At 43.5% G+C, this 14,268-nt stretch overlaps 2 protein-coding genes across 2 annotated transcripts; both read right to left on the bottom strand.

Moving 5' to 3' along the window:
* Positions 1-2,377: 2,377 nt before the first annotated feature.
* Positions 2,378-6,999, bottom strand: LOC128753911 (ras-related protein Rab-40C-like). Its single transcript, XM_053856102.1, has 6 exons — positions 6,362-6,999; positions 6,242-6,302; positions 5,863-5,923; positions 5,708-5,785; positions 3,909-4,131; positions 2,378-3,834 (listed from the first exon to the last, which is right to left on the bottom strand). The coding sequence occupies exons 1-6, from the start codon at positions 6,513-6,515 to the stop codon at positions 3,530-3,532; spliced, it is 882 nt and encodes a 293-aa protein (XP_053712077.1). The 5' UTR covers positions 6,516-6,999; the 3' UTR covers positions 2,378-3,529.
* A 4,086-nt stretch (positions 7,000-11,085) lies between these two features.
* Positions 11,086-13,819, bottom strand: LOC128754632 (inositol 1,4,5-trisphosphate receptor-interacting protein-like). Its single transcript, XM_053857376.1, has 2 exons — positions 13,767-13,819; positions 11,086-12,791 (listed from the first exon to the last, which is right to left on the bottom strand). Exon 2 carries the CDS (start codon positions 12,786-12,788, stop codon positions 11,166-11,168), a length of 1,623 nt encoding a protein of 540 aa, XP_053713351.1. The 5' UTR covers positions 12,789-12,791; positions 13,767-13,819; the 3' UTR covers positions 11,086-11,165.
* Positions 13,820-14,268: the final 449 nt, after the last annotated feature.

Raw genomic sequence — 14,268 nt, 5'->3', positions numbered from 1 at the left:
TAGACCGGACCATTAACCGCCCTCGCTCATTCACACGCAGCTCAGGGAAGCCTCGGTGCGGTGGGAACGCGCGGAGCCACACAGGCTCAATAGCGAGGCGCTGCGTCTTTGTCCGCGGGCGGCTGCGCGGCTCCCCGCGCCTTTTCATCCGCAGTGACCCCGCAACCCCGGCCTGACTTTTGACCGGGGTTGCATTCAGGCTCCGGGGGACAGGACCCGGTGCTCCGGGAAAATAAAGCCAAGTGGCCAATACAGAGAGGACGGATAATCAATTCAGCGACCCCCCACCAGTGGATCACCGAGGCCCCAGACTGCACAGAGTAGAGTCGCACAATGACCTTGATTCGACTTGTAGGGCATGTTCACAGCTTTGCTGCTCGGGAAAATCATTTTACTTTACCATCAAGTGGACAACTGATTTCTTCTTTTCCTCATTATTCATTTTGAATGTATTATTGCTTTAAATATAAATCACCTCAGGTTGTTGGTTATTGGGTGTTTGTGTGACATGTTTATCCATGCTTATATATAGTGTTTTTTAAGAACATGTATGCAAATGAATCTTCAGATCTTTAAATAAAAATAAAAATAACTATGTGACCATTATTTCGTATTTAAACTTAAACAACAAAGTGCAGACCGAGGGCCATACGTGACACTTTCCACTCATGAGGTGAACTGCAACAAATACTTCAACATTTTTTTTTTATTGTTCATTGTCATTTTCATTATAAAAAGCAAAGAGTTACCACTGAACTATTTCATTTTATTGTCTTTGCCATTCTGTCGTGTTCTGATTCCCTTCCGCTACTAACATTGATTTTGATTTGCATCTTCTTTTTAGTAAGTCATAAAATATTTATGTGTGTTTCATATACATCTATAACATTTGTTAAAAAATGCAAGTGAATGAAACAAATATTTGTTTGTTTGTTTTTTTTTACCAACTAATACTCAGTGTGTACAATTCTGGATATGGAACTGTTCTTTTTTTTCTCTCTTCTTCTTTTCTTAGCTATTTCTGAAGTATTCTACTTAAACTTGTGTTTCATCTTTTTTTTTTTCAACAGTCACCACTCATAGCACCTATAAGCCAAATTAATCAGCCACCCCTGTTTCTTTCATTGACAGAAACAAAGTGAAGATGTGTGATATTTAACATGAGATGTTCGATTGTAGTGACCAACAAAGTGAAAAAATAACAAAGGCTATGTTTGATTTGTTGTGAGTGTGGATGAGGACAGGATTGAAAGTCAGTTGAAGACAGAATATGTGTATGAAGGAGAGGGAGACAGGAGGAAGAGGCTAGATGCAGGGATGTTGTGAAAACAGTCCAAATATTTAGGGTCAAACGTCCAGAGGAATGGATTTCATGGCAGGTGAGGAGGAGAGTGTCAGCAGGGTGGAACTGTTGGAGACAGTAGAGAGCAGCCATGATGTCAGGTTTGGAGAGCGACATATTGACAAGATGCAGAGATAGAAGAGTCAGACTTCAAGATGCTCAGGTTGTCATTGGGAGTGACTCAGAAGGATAAATGGGTACATCAGAGGGAGAGCTAATTTGGAGAGAAAGTTACGGAGGTTTCGACATGTGGAGGAGAGGAGAGACGGGAGCCGTCGTGGACGAAGAATTTGGGAGATGGAGAAGAGCTTATGAGGTTCACAGATGCAGTGAAGCATGACGTGAGGATTAGGGAGGCAGATTTGCTGCTGCACTTTTTGTTGACTCAGCACAAAATGCCACAATGCATTTGTAAGTGTTCATGTTTGTTCATTATTTCAACAGCAATTTAGGGAGAGTGTAACTCTGTTGCCATGACATTGTACTTCAATCAGAAAAAGTCCTTATAAAAAAAGTTCAATGTAATGCCATTAAGCGGATTGTTTAATGTGCATTCTTGGAGCAATGCACTTACTTAAAGTAGTATATGGGGGAAATTTAGGAGCTGGAAGGCAGTAGGACAACACAGCAAGTACAAAAATAGAATGCAATTTGAGCGTCATTTTCACCCACCTAACAGAAAAAATACATTTTAAATAAAAATAGAATGTGATTTACATTCACAGGAGAAGTCACAAATATTAGTAATGGTATGAGTAGCATTCTTCTTCAGTGCGCGGAGCCCTCCATGGCTTCATCCGATAGCGATGTGTCTTACAAGGTTTTACTAACTTCAGAGAGGTGAAGGTTACAAGTCCTGTTAGGTACTTTGTTATTGGACGAAGCCTTAGAGGGCTTCACACACGTAGAATAGAAGAATGTGGGTTCCACTAAGTCACTCGTTACAAGGGGGAAAGGTTCATAACCTATTAATAATGAAAAAAAAAATGAAAATAATAGGGAAAAACGCTCACACTAGAGGACATTGTGCACCAGTTTTTATTCCCCTCATTGTTTCTCCACAAACAAACTTGTCAGAGCAGGAATAGTGAAGTAAAAATGGCATATTAAGTTTCACCAGTATTCAAATATTACAAAATATTTACTGTTTTTATTATTAAATTTGTGCCCTTTACATTTTTTCCACCAGAGAGAAATGCTTCCGAAAAACAAAATTGTAGCTTAGTTTCCATGGCAACGTGACCTTAGTGATTACATCGACAGTGAGAATAAAAGTTGGACAATGATGAGGTTTCAAAACCGCCGAGGTACAGACACACTGACGCGCACGCACACACGCACACACACACACACGCAGGCAGAGGTAAAGAGTCCACCTCCAACTGTAAATGGCCACGGTGAAGGAACAGAATATTGTTTTACATTCATAAATACATAGCAGAGATCGAAAAGGTTCAAAAAAGACAATATTAAAATATTAATCTCATCAATTCACGAAGAGAATTGAGATTGCACAACTTTTTTCACAACTGAGTGAACATTCTGTACACGTGAGCACCGACTCCTCCGTTCAGCACTGAACTACATGATAAATGGAGTGTCTTCATGAAACTAAACATATGCTCAGAGATCATCCAATGCAGCAGCAGGTGGAGGAACAAACGATGGCGAACATGTCCGTGAATCCGAAGCAAATGCGGAAAGAGCGTCGGGAAGTTCTTGTGAGAAAGTCGCTCCACATTTGTCGGTAATTGTGTTTGAATGCTTAACGGATTGTGCAAGTGAAGGTAGCAAAGAAGGAATGTCATAAATGAGGTGAGTCATCCACAACCACGGGGAGAAAGCAAGCAGTCGGAGCAGAAGGAGGTTCCTCCCCGAAACAAGAAAATAAGCACAGACTATTTACAAGTTAAATATCAATATAAACATTCATTTACCAAATTCCTAAGATCAGTCCACATATTTGTAGTGTTAGCAGGCAAAAGTGGTGCTGGATTCTGTGGTTCGGTGCCAGCGAAATCCCACCCGATCACAGTGAGTCTGTTAAAGTCCACAAGGTGGCGCCAGCGAGCGGTGTCACTATTAATTGGGTAAAAAAAAAAAAAAAAAGGTGGCAGGCGGTTTCACGCCATATGATGTGACTTGCGGTGCAACAATGCGGTCGACTCGCCGTAGTCCCAGACGTCACTACGAGATCTTGCAGTTCCCCTTGGAGGAAGAGGACGAGGAGTTTTTGGGAGGACTCTGTGGAGGCCTGAAGGACTTGGACCGCTTGAGACTGTTGGCTTTGCTCCCGCTGCCACTGCTGCTTCCTGCCGCGCTGTTGGCTACAGAGTAGGAGCGTCCGTGCATCATGACTGCGTTCATGCCATTGGCCATGGAGAAGGACTTGAGGTGGGATTTGATGGCCACGGGGAGGGGCAGTTTGTCGATGAGATGGACCGGGGTGCAGGAGACGATGGAGCGGCAGCACAGATCCTGGAGGCTGAAGACTGGAGAGGACAGTCGAGGCCAGTGTCAGGACACAGTGAAACAACTATGTTTTACTGTCCAGCTGCAGACTCACCTCTGTTGGGCCTCCAGAACTTCTCCATCCCGTGCCGCATCAGCACGATCCGTGACAGCTCGGTGAAGGATTCGATCACGTTGAAGTTGCAGAGCGGGCTGACCTCGAAGAAAGTCATGGAGTTCTTCTCCGCATACGCTCTGGCCTGCTCTGTGGGAACCTGCCGCTTGAACGCCAGGTGAAGGCGGTTCCCCACCAGGATCCTGGGAACACCCGGGGCATGCTGCGGGAGGAAAGAAGGTGAGCAACAAGCATTATAACAGCATAATAAATAATTGAATGGTTGGATGATTTCATCCAATGAAGTCAGTTTAATCGAACCCAGAAAGAAAGACATTTTCATTGACTTTGAGTTCAACTGCATGCAACAGTCGGGCTGAGTTATATGCTAAGCTAATGTGCCTGAAGAGAAGGAACGATGGCTTAAGCGCTGAATAAAACACTAATCCACCAGTATCCAAGGCTTCTCGCCTGAATGGACTGCACTGGATTATCATGGAAATATCACAGGGATTATCGACTCGAGAGTGTGGGATCTACTTGGCATCAAACTGGACACGTTTGACAGGATTAAAATTATTTTGTTTTGCAACGAGAGAGTGAATTCTTGAAGAGACGTAGCAACAATGTTTGACAACGTCGAGGAAATAGTCAGCAACAAACCGCACATTATTAACACTTTAACACTCCATAAGAATTTAGGGCCTCAACATCAAACACACTGCGAATCTCTCGGTCAGTCACTCATTTGAAAGCTATAATTTACTCCAGAGACCCATGAGATTAACCTCCCCCTGCTCTCAACACCACCACCAACAAAACACTCTTTCTTTACCCCAGATATGGAGGGATATCTCTGCCATCTAGATTTGAATTGAACTGAATTTGAAAAAAAATATAATTCCGAAAAATGATGCCCTGACATTCAATGTCGTTGGAGGAAATTGGACAACTGAAATGTGATCACAGAATCATACAGCGTGGCATTATTTACTTGCACTTTAAATAGCAAGTAGATTGGAGCAGTGTGTTGTGTCAGCACTTGTCCTCCGACATCCACCTGACTAATCCACGTATACATGTGTTTTTACAGCAGCACAATTTCAATTTCGCCTGTAAACATCACAACTGAAACTCAAATTCATTCCAAAAAATGACGCCCTGTTATAAAGGTTTGAATACGAAAAAACAGTTTTAGACAGTATTCTAAAAAGTTTTCAATATAGCCAGAACATTAATAGTAATATGATTTTTTTTCTTTCGTTTTCAAATTGTATTTTTGAATTCAAAAGTTTTTTTCCCAGATTCAAAACTTGCCAACACATGAATATGTGGATTAGTTACCTGAACGTCAGAGAGAAAGTGGAGATACAACACACTGCTCCAATCTACATGCTATTTAAGGTGCAACTTGCCATCAAACACCATGCACAAACACCAAAGTAAAGTAAATAATGCCACGCTATATGATTCTGTGATCACATTTCAAATGTCCAATATCCTCCAACGACATTGAATGCAATGTCAATAGTGGACCGGAGTCAGGGCATCAAAACGTAATTTTTCAGAATGATTTTTTTTTTTTGTATTCAAATCTCGAGGGCAGAGACATCCCTCCATACCCTGACACTTTCAGACTGCAGCACAAGCCTGATCAACAATGTCACTGTGAATAATTCCCGTCTGAAATGACCTCCACGTGTGTGAATCACAAACGTCATACACACTGAATTGTCAGCTGATGTTTGGGCAGATATTTTATTCATGTGACACAAGCAAGGGTGAAGCCGGTCACTTGCCTCATCAATTTCTCTGATCCAGCGATCAATGCCATCAAAGGACCAGCCATTGGTGATGTCATACACAAGCAGAATACCCTGAGGGAAGAGAGAACCACGATGAAGTTTACAGCCAGTAAACGGAGGTTCAAATCTCATCAGGGATCAATCGCAACCTGTGCTCCTCGTGAATATGACCTGAAAATGGTGCAGAAGCGCCCCTGGCCTGAAGTGTCCCTGCGAGAAAAACACATTCGATTAGAAAACACAATAAACACCTGCGGTAATTTAGTCTACTCTCTGCTTCCTAAAAACATGAAAAACTGGAGACACAAACAACAGTGTCAGCGACAGCATGTAAACTGAAGCTGTTGAAAAGGCAGCAGGCCGTTGCTGAATCTGATAGATCGGAGCAAAATCAGACACAGAGCGAGTTGAACAAACTTTTCTTGTCTGTCCATTCTGGTTACCACCCTTTCAATGTTCACAGAACCAATGCTGCGACCCCGACTAGCTTCAAAAAGTAAAGGCATTAATGGACAAAACAAAGCTCACCACAACTCCAATTTCACTCTTCTTCCATCCAGCAATATCGTTGTGGTCTTATAATCGATTCCTGAAACGACAGCTGAGATTATGTACCGATTTAGGGGCGTGAAAATCCCAACTACTTACCACTGCTGTAGGCGTAAGGAGACTCCACTGAGCCATCCTGCAGGCTCTCCAGTATCTCACCCTTCCCAACATCACTGTCTCCAACCAGAAGAAATTTCAAAAGGTAGTCGTAACTCTTGACGGGACTACTCTGAGCACCCATCATTCCACGCATCGGATCCGGTTCGGAGAGCTTGAGAAGCTCAGGAATGGACCGGTTCGGCCAATAGACGATCCACTCGATTGAGATCCAGTCGGCAGCGTTAACTCCAAGGCTTAGCACAGGCGCAGCACAACCTTTACACTAACACCGTGTCCCCGCAAATACCGCGGTTAAATATCGCACGACTGAGCGTCAACCCACCAGAGAGAACAACAGAATCCCGAGGGGAATCTCATGTAATCGTAATGTTCGCATCAATAATCAAAACAACAGTAGCCATCGGCTAGCACGTTAGCCAGCAGATTTTAGCAAGCGACTCCGCCTTTGTTCGGCTAAAAACCCGACTAAACAGGACAGTATGGTGCCCTCACGTGAAAGAAAACCCCAAAACTAAATAGTCCAAAGGCTTAGTTTCTTGTAAAATATGTATATATATAAAAATACCAAACGGAATGTCAAGCTGTAGAAGACAACGATTGTGCTAAATGCTGAAGCTTCCGGGTCCAAACGTCTAATCTTACGTAACATCCGGCAAAAAAAAAACCCAAAACATCTTTATATTTACTATAAATATTTTTCATTTAATTTATCATGTTTTGATGTAAGTGAATTTAAACGACGATTTGTTTAATGCTTTCTAGCACATCCAGCTGGGAGGAGACTACAGTAGAACTGAGGGACTAAGTCAAGTCATTAAAAAATAAAAGTCATAATAACGATTTAACAAAATGAAAAAAGTCATCATTAACACTTGGTGGAGGGTAAAGATATTCACAGTTTTAGTACATTATTCTGTGATGTATCACGTGTGTATCACAGCTGAGCTATTAACCAATTTTATATGCTCATTTAAGACAGATAAAGCACACTTCCTGCTGAAGCCTGTCGGAGTCAGTCAGGTGACTGTGGTTGGTGGTGTGGTCATTGGCTGTTGCTGATTGGAATTGGTTTCACCTGGGAAGCTGAGACAGAAAATTAAAGCCCGATAAAACAGCCGCACATGTAGCCAAAGCGAGGGGTGGGTCAAGAAGGGTCACGGGGCAACAATGGGCCTGATGAAAGCTGGACTTTTCTTACTGGTGTCTTACATCGCTTCTGGCTTGTCTTTTAAATTCAGATCGCGCTCTGGCCGCGACTCTTCTCCGAAAGGGGGGCGACTGCAGCATTTGAGAGGAATTCATTCCGGTCTGCAGCCCATCCTCGCACCAAGCCGTCCGTCCTGGAAGTATGATGAGCCCTCACTGCCGGAACCGAGGGTAGTTCCCGAGTCCCTGATCGTGTCGTCCACCGATATCCACAAATATATTTTTGAGCCGGAGAAGGGCGTTCGGTTGCTCCCTCAGACGGCGAAAAACATCTTGCTCCCCGTGCCAACGCCTGAGACGCCCCAGGATAAGGGTCTGACCCCGAGTAAGCCCGTTGAAGTCCAGTGTCTCAGCAGTCAGCTGGTTGTGCGAGTCAGTAAGAGTCTCTTTAAGGGTTCAGCTAGCCCTCACTTGAAGTTGGGCCTGTGTGACCCGAGCTCAGAGGAAGACGATCACTACCTCTTTCGCTACAGCTACCAGCCTTCCTGTGGCTTTATAAAAGAGGTTTGGACAGCCCTTGCATTTACACAATGCCTACCTGCTTCTGACCTCTGTGTTTCAGTCCACGCTAGATTACATGTCCTTCTCCACCATGCTCGTGTACAACCCACCTGGGCCTGTTTTACGGGAGGTGAGCTTCAACATTCCCATCAAGTGCGTCTTGCCAAGGTAACTAGCCTCTTTTCGCAGATCTTGACATGGAGCTTATTGAATGGCTTTTCAAAATGCTTCCAGGTTCTTTCACTCCTACAAAGTTGGCTACTATCCATTGTTGACGGGAGGTACCTTTGGCATACCGCTCACACCGAGGACGCCGTTCACAATCGTTGCTCAAGATGGTATTGAACAATCACTCTGATCACAATTTGCATGTAGCAACCTTTTAAGCAATGTATCCTTTAAAATTTGCTATGGACATCGTGCGGCACACTTGTTGCCATGTTCAAGTACACACTATTTTTTAAGTACTTGGCATTGAAGACGTGCAGCAACTTGTGAGGTCAAGGGAATTTGAGTTAGAACTGTTTTTAAGCCCAAAAATTCCCACTATTTGAGTTTTAAGGGCAGGTTGTCAATTTCAATGCTGTAGGAGTCAAAGATCATTATAAGATACAAACATGTAACTTACAACCAGGATCGATTCCAACCAACCGGTTGCAAGTCAGATTGGACGCAAGTCGAATGCCATTCAAAATAGCTACCTATAGATAGTGCTGTGAGTGAGATGCGGGGGATAACTGTTGTACACGTTGCCAGACATTGAAGTACGGGTGGATGTAAGTCGGATGTTACGTGTACAGGATAACGCTGACTGAACACTTGGTGTCACTGCCATATGACAGTTTTACACACTGCTATTGATCCGATTCATTTGACGCCTTTCAGAATCAGGCAATACCATTGCTGGAGGCACCAGCTACACTCTCGGAGAACAGATGTTCTTCGAGGCCAGGCGTCCCGCAGTCACCACAGTAGACCCAACGCAGAGACTCTACATCGACAAATGCGTCATGACTGCTGGCCCCAGTTACATCTCGGAGCCAAACCACATGGTCATCAACAACCACGGGTACGTTTGTTTACAAACACTCGCTGGCTTCATTTGAATCCAAAAACTGTCTCTCTTCAGCTGTATGGTGGACAGTAAGGACACACCCTTGTCAAAGTTCATCACTGGCAACTCACAAATGGTCCAGAAGTTCAGTGTTGCTGCTCTGGTCTTCAATGATGCCGCTCTCACGTCGTCGTCACAGGTGTCTGCTGAAACATCTCACCACGGCTCCTGGTTCGGTTCCTGCACTAATCCATTCGACCCCTTGTCTTTCAGCAACTCTTCATGCACTGTGAAATCTCAATAGCACCGATCGCAGCTACTGAGAGTTTTAAAGCCTGCACTTATGACCAAGCCACACAAACGTGAGTGGCCTCTGAACACTTTCACATTTTCGCTCAAATGTGGCCTGACTTGGTCTTCAGTTGGCAGGAGCTGTACGGCTATCACCACACCTGTGCTTGCTGCGACACCACCTGTCCTCCAGGATTTATGAAAGGCGAGTCAGAGGTTCAAAATGTCTCCATCTCCAATTTCAGGATGTGTTTTGATTGTCCTCTTCTTCCAGCATCTCACAATGTGGTCTCGAGCAAGTCTTGGAAGGTGAATTTTAAGGATGAGGACGGAGAAACGGGACCACAACTGACTTCCCTGGATGGCCAGAAGAATGAGGAAATGGCTGATCAAAAAGGCTTCATTAACTACTGGGACGACTAGAAATGCAATGGGACCGTCATTAAAGGAATGAATAATTGGCTTTAATGAATCAGCTTTTTGCTCTTTTTAGAAGGGTGAAACGTCAGTCTTTAAGGGGCGGCATGTTTGGAGATAAATCAGGGTCAAAAATATGCAATGTTTTATATTAAAAATGATTGACCTGTAAATCATGATTTAAAGTTTTTTTTGTTTTTTTTTAAGCCTGGTTTGGCTTTGTAGAGTTGACTCCAAAAAAACAGGACACAGAGTTAAGTGTATATAAATGAGATGCACACTCAAATTGTAATAGCAGAAAAGCATGCTAGGGTTGCCACCTATTCCTTGAAATACAGAATCATCCTGTATTTCACCCAGTAATTGGTAAATGAGGCATCACAAAGCGTTTCGACACGGTGACGCACTGTGTTGATACTGTCACTGAATACTGACACCTGCTGGACATTAAAAATCCCTGCAGGCAACCTACTTGACAGACTGAACCGACACTGGTACGACCTACTGTATATAACTTCAAATAAATTTTTGCCTTAATTTCATATCTTTCATGTGGAAATGTTAAAAAAAACAAAACTTTTTATTCAAAGATTTTTCAATTTTCTACATGAAATTATACCTTGGAACAAGACAAGAATGGAACAAGACAAGTCAAAAATCCGAGACAAACAGTAAAGATTCAAATAAATTATTCATTATTCTCAGATTGATCAAAATGGTCCCACACAGCCAACTTGCGTTCCCCTTGGAGCTGCCCCCTAGATCCTCACAACGAACCGCGAGATTTGATTGTTTCAGCAGTTGCATCCTGTTGACAGATGCGTTTCCTTATAAACACGGTATGGCGCGTTTTTGCGGAGTCGACACAGAGAGTGGAAATAAATGAGAGATATGTATGGAAATGCATACTCAAATTACATTTTGTAATGGCAGAAAATCATGACCCACCTCCAGGGTTGCCACCTGTTCCTTAAAATACAGAATCATCCTGTATGCGACCTGTAAACGCTGCGTCCTTCTTTGAACTAATATTGGAGTACGAATGAGAGTTAGCACACACTCCACATACAGCAACTCAAGCTGCTTAACTGTTCGATCTTGGCAAAATAATTTACACGTGATCATGTGTCCAAAGTTTTTAATTCATGCTTTATTTTTTTTACCATAACATGAAAACATATCACATCCAAACTGTACATGGTCATTGTTACGCATATTTGACTGTATGCTGTATAATCGAATCTATGTTGCAAAATATATTGTGTCAACAAAAAGGCCAGGAATAAAAGCGATCTATATTTTTGGGTTCAGTCCTCACTGTGAGAAACATCTCCCACCCACATAATCTAGAATGAGCATGTGTGAGTTCTGAAGAATCTCCCTGTAGTGTGACAGGGTGTGTCTGTAGATGCACTCGTGCGCCACCAGCGGATGGAAGAGATTCACTGACTTGGCTAGAGTCAGCTGAGCAGGAAGTTGAGGAGCGCCATGAGCCGAGCGGTTACCAACGACAGCGTGATGCAGTGACTTGGTCTGAAGCGACTCCTCCAAAAAGACCAGCAAGTCTCGCAGTCTGGAAGCGATTTGGTTGGACTGCCACTGTGAGGCCTTTGTTCTGAAAAGAATGTGAATCAGTGCGGTTTTGAAGTGCTGATCCGTCAGCGCGCACGCGCCTGTCACGGCCACCTGTCTGCAGTGGAGGAAGCGAGCGATTTCAAGCGCTTGCATGTGACACGCTTCATCAGGAAGTTGCTGAGAGAAGTAATCCAGCAGGGTGTCTTCATAGCCGTCGAGCGACAGCGTCCACAGCGAGTCCGAGTTCTCAGGGAAGTCAGCGATGCACAGATGGGCGTAGCAGCTTAACCTGACAACTGGGTTCAGTTTGAGACTCAATTTCCTGCCAGATTTAAACAGTATCACCAGAGAACATGGAGTGTCCAAGTAATTGATGGTCACCTTAAAGTCGTACTTGTGTGAAATTTGAGCCCACGCCTGTTTCAACGTGCCTCGAAACCATCGGAGCGTCTGCGACTTTGAAAGAAAGCTGCTGTTCTTCACGCACAAATGAGCAAAGCTGTCGGCCCTTGTGGTGTTTCCTGTTTCGCCGTGGAGTAGGCAAACCGTATCGTCGTCTGCATCCGAAGACTGACAGTAACAGCTTTCATTTGCCAGCATTTTCACTTGGCCACAAGGCTGCATGCTAGTTTCATCTTTCCTGAGCAGACACTGGATCTTGTGGGGCTCAAGTGGGATGAGTGGCACCATGACATCAGAGACATTGGTAAACCTGAAGTCCTGAATTGACATCCCACCCTGTCGCTCACAGACCACCCTTGTAGAGGCCAGCAGGTCATTCGCGAATCCATCCAGGAATTCCTCCTCCCATAGATTCTTCTGGTGAAGATGTTTGGAATGAAAACGCAGCAGTTTGTCGTGGTCCGGTAGTCGGAGCTTGTCAGCGCAGAAGGGCCACACCATGGATTTGCTCTGTAAATATTTCCCAAGGCAGTGAAGAGCAGATATAAAGGAGAGTATGTTCCACATGCACCAGAGGAGATCTCGCCCCCAACCCTCGGAACCTTGGTTCTGGAACGTCTGCTCTTCCTGATTTCCATCCGAGTCCTTCTTAACTTGCGGTTCGGTTTGATTTTTGTCAACAAGTTTGAATTCATCAGGAGGTCTGATCGCCTTTTCAGTGGTTAAACACTTCTCCTGGATTTCTTTGAGCTGCTTGTCAAACCTTGGAGCTATACTCAGCGGCACATCGAGGCTAGAGGAGACCTCCTCCTCCGTGTCTAACCACGCTGTGTTTCTCATCACCCTCTCTTCGTGTGTCTGTAAGATGATGCCATCCTTTTCTGTCTGCCCAGGATTGTCTCTGGGGGACATCAGGAGAGCGAAGGCCACCGCCAGCACACGCAGCACAGTCTCATGCATCACCTGCAGGTTAGAAAACACAGGAACATTTTCAAGAACTTGCCTTCACAGTCTCTCTACTAGGCAGTTTTATTCTCTCCCATGTTTTTCAAATTTTTAATTCAATTATCATCTAATGTCCAGACATCTGTTTCCCAGAATGATAGTGTAACAGTGCTGGTAAATAGTTTGGCTCAGTAGCTTCATCTCTGATGTGTTCAGCGAGAGAGAAAATTATTAAATGAATAACTAGGAAGACCCTGGCACACATACCACAAACTGCTGGCTTCTATTCACATTGCATTTCTTTACCGATATTGTTGCCAAACATAGATTTTTTTCCCCCACCATGTAAACCATATTACATTACATTCAGTGCAGTAACTTCAATCGGTCAGCGGGTGGCAGTAGCGTCACACAGCTTCTATAACGGACACTAGAAGACTCGAAGAAGAGGCCAGCAGTTGGGGACATGAGAGGTCCCTCATATCCACGTTTTGTCGCCATCACTACAGGAAAGTTGAATTTACGATTCGAGTGATTCGATTGTGTGTATATTTTATAAATGAAAATGTCCAGTTTCTGCCGGGTTTAACTGAATTAAATTGTAAAGAGCCTTAAAACATCACCTCTGCTTTCCTCTGAAAATTAATATTATCATTTATTATACATCACTCATGAGCGTATCATGAGATGAATTAAAAATGGTTACGCTAATGCTCAATAGCATTCAAAAGATGTTTTATACTTTCGTTGCTCACGGTTGGTTCGCATGATTTCAAGGCAAAAGTATTGGAATGAGAACATGCAGCTGGCCAATTCTTTGAAAGCAGCATTATGATAAGAACCTGGCAAACAGACATGACAGTTTGCGGACGACAAAACCAAATTCAATTTCAGAAAGTAGCCACACCAGTTGTTGTCAATTCACATTTATCCAATAAATGCCATTTGTGTACATTACAAAAAACAAACAAACATGTGTCTCTTTTTACTCACTGGTGTAGAACTCTGGTGAAAGAAGGAAGAAGCAGAAGCTCACTGTGAGAAGCCTCTTCCTTTTTGCAGATGAAGTCTGACGATAGTGACCTGCTTCCTGAACACCCATGATTCTTCCGGTGCACGTTGCTGTGTGACACTTCCTGAAAGCAAATGATGCACGTCGTCATCGTCGACTGGGAAATGACTTTCAGTTATTTCTCAATGTGATATTAAAATCCCAAACTAAATCAGAATCAGCTTTTTTGCCAAGGCCAGTGAGGATTCCACCAACTAGGAAAGTGGTTTGAAACAAGGTGCAATAATGAAAATAAATAATTAAAAAAAAGATCAAATAAATAAAAATAATATACAAGAATTATCGAAATGATTAAGGTTTTAAAATGTAAGCATCAGGGGCAGCAGAGTGGTTGGTGCCGTAACAGTACAGCAGCTCAAGAGTGTCCCTTCTGTGAGGCATCTATTCTCCTTATTTTCCTCTAAAGTCACCACTTTCCTCCCA

Source organism: Synchiropus splendidus, chromosome 2 (genome assembly GCF_027744825.2).
Source record: "Synchiropus splendidus isolate RoL2022-P1 chromosome 2, RoL_Sspl_1.0, whole genome shotgun sequence".
Taxonomy (NCBI): Eukaryota; Metazoa; Chordata; class Actinopteri; order Syngnathiformes; family Callionymidae; genus Synchiropus; species Synchiropus splendidus.
This window is presented reverse-complemented; position numbering and strand designations above follow the sequence as displayed.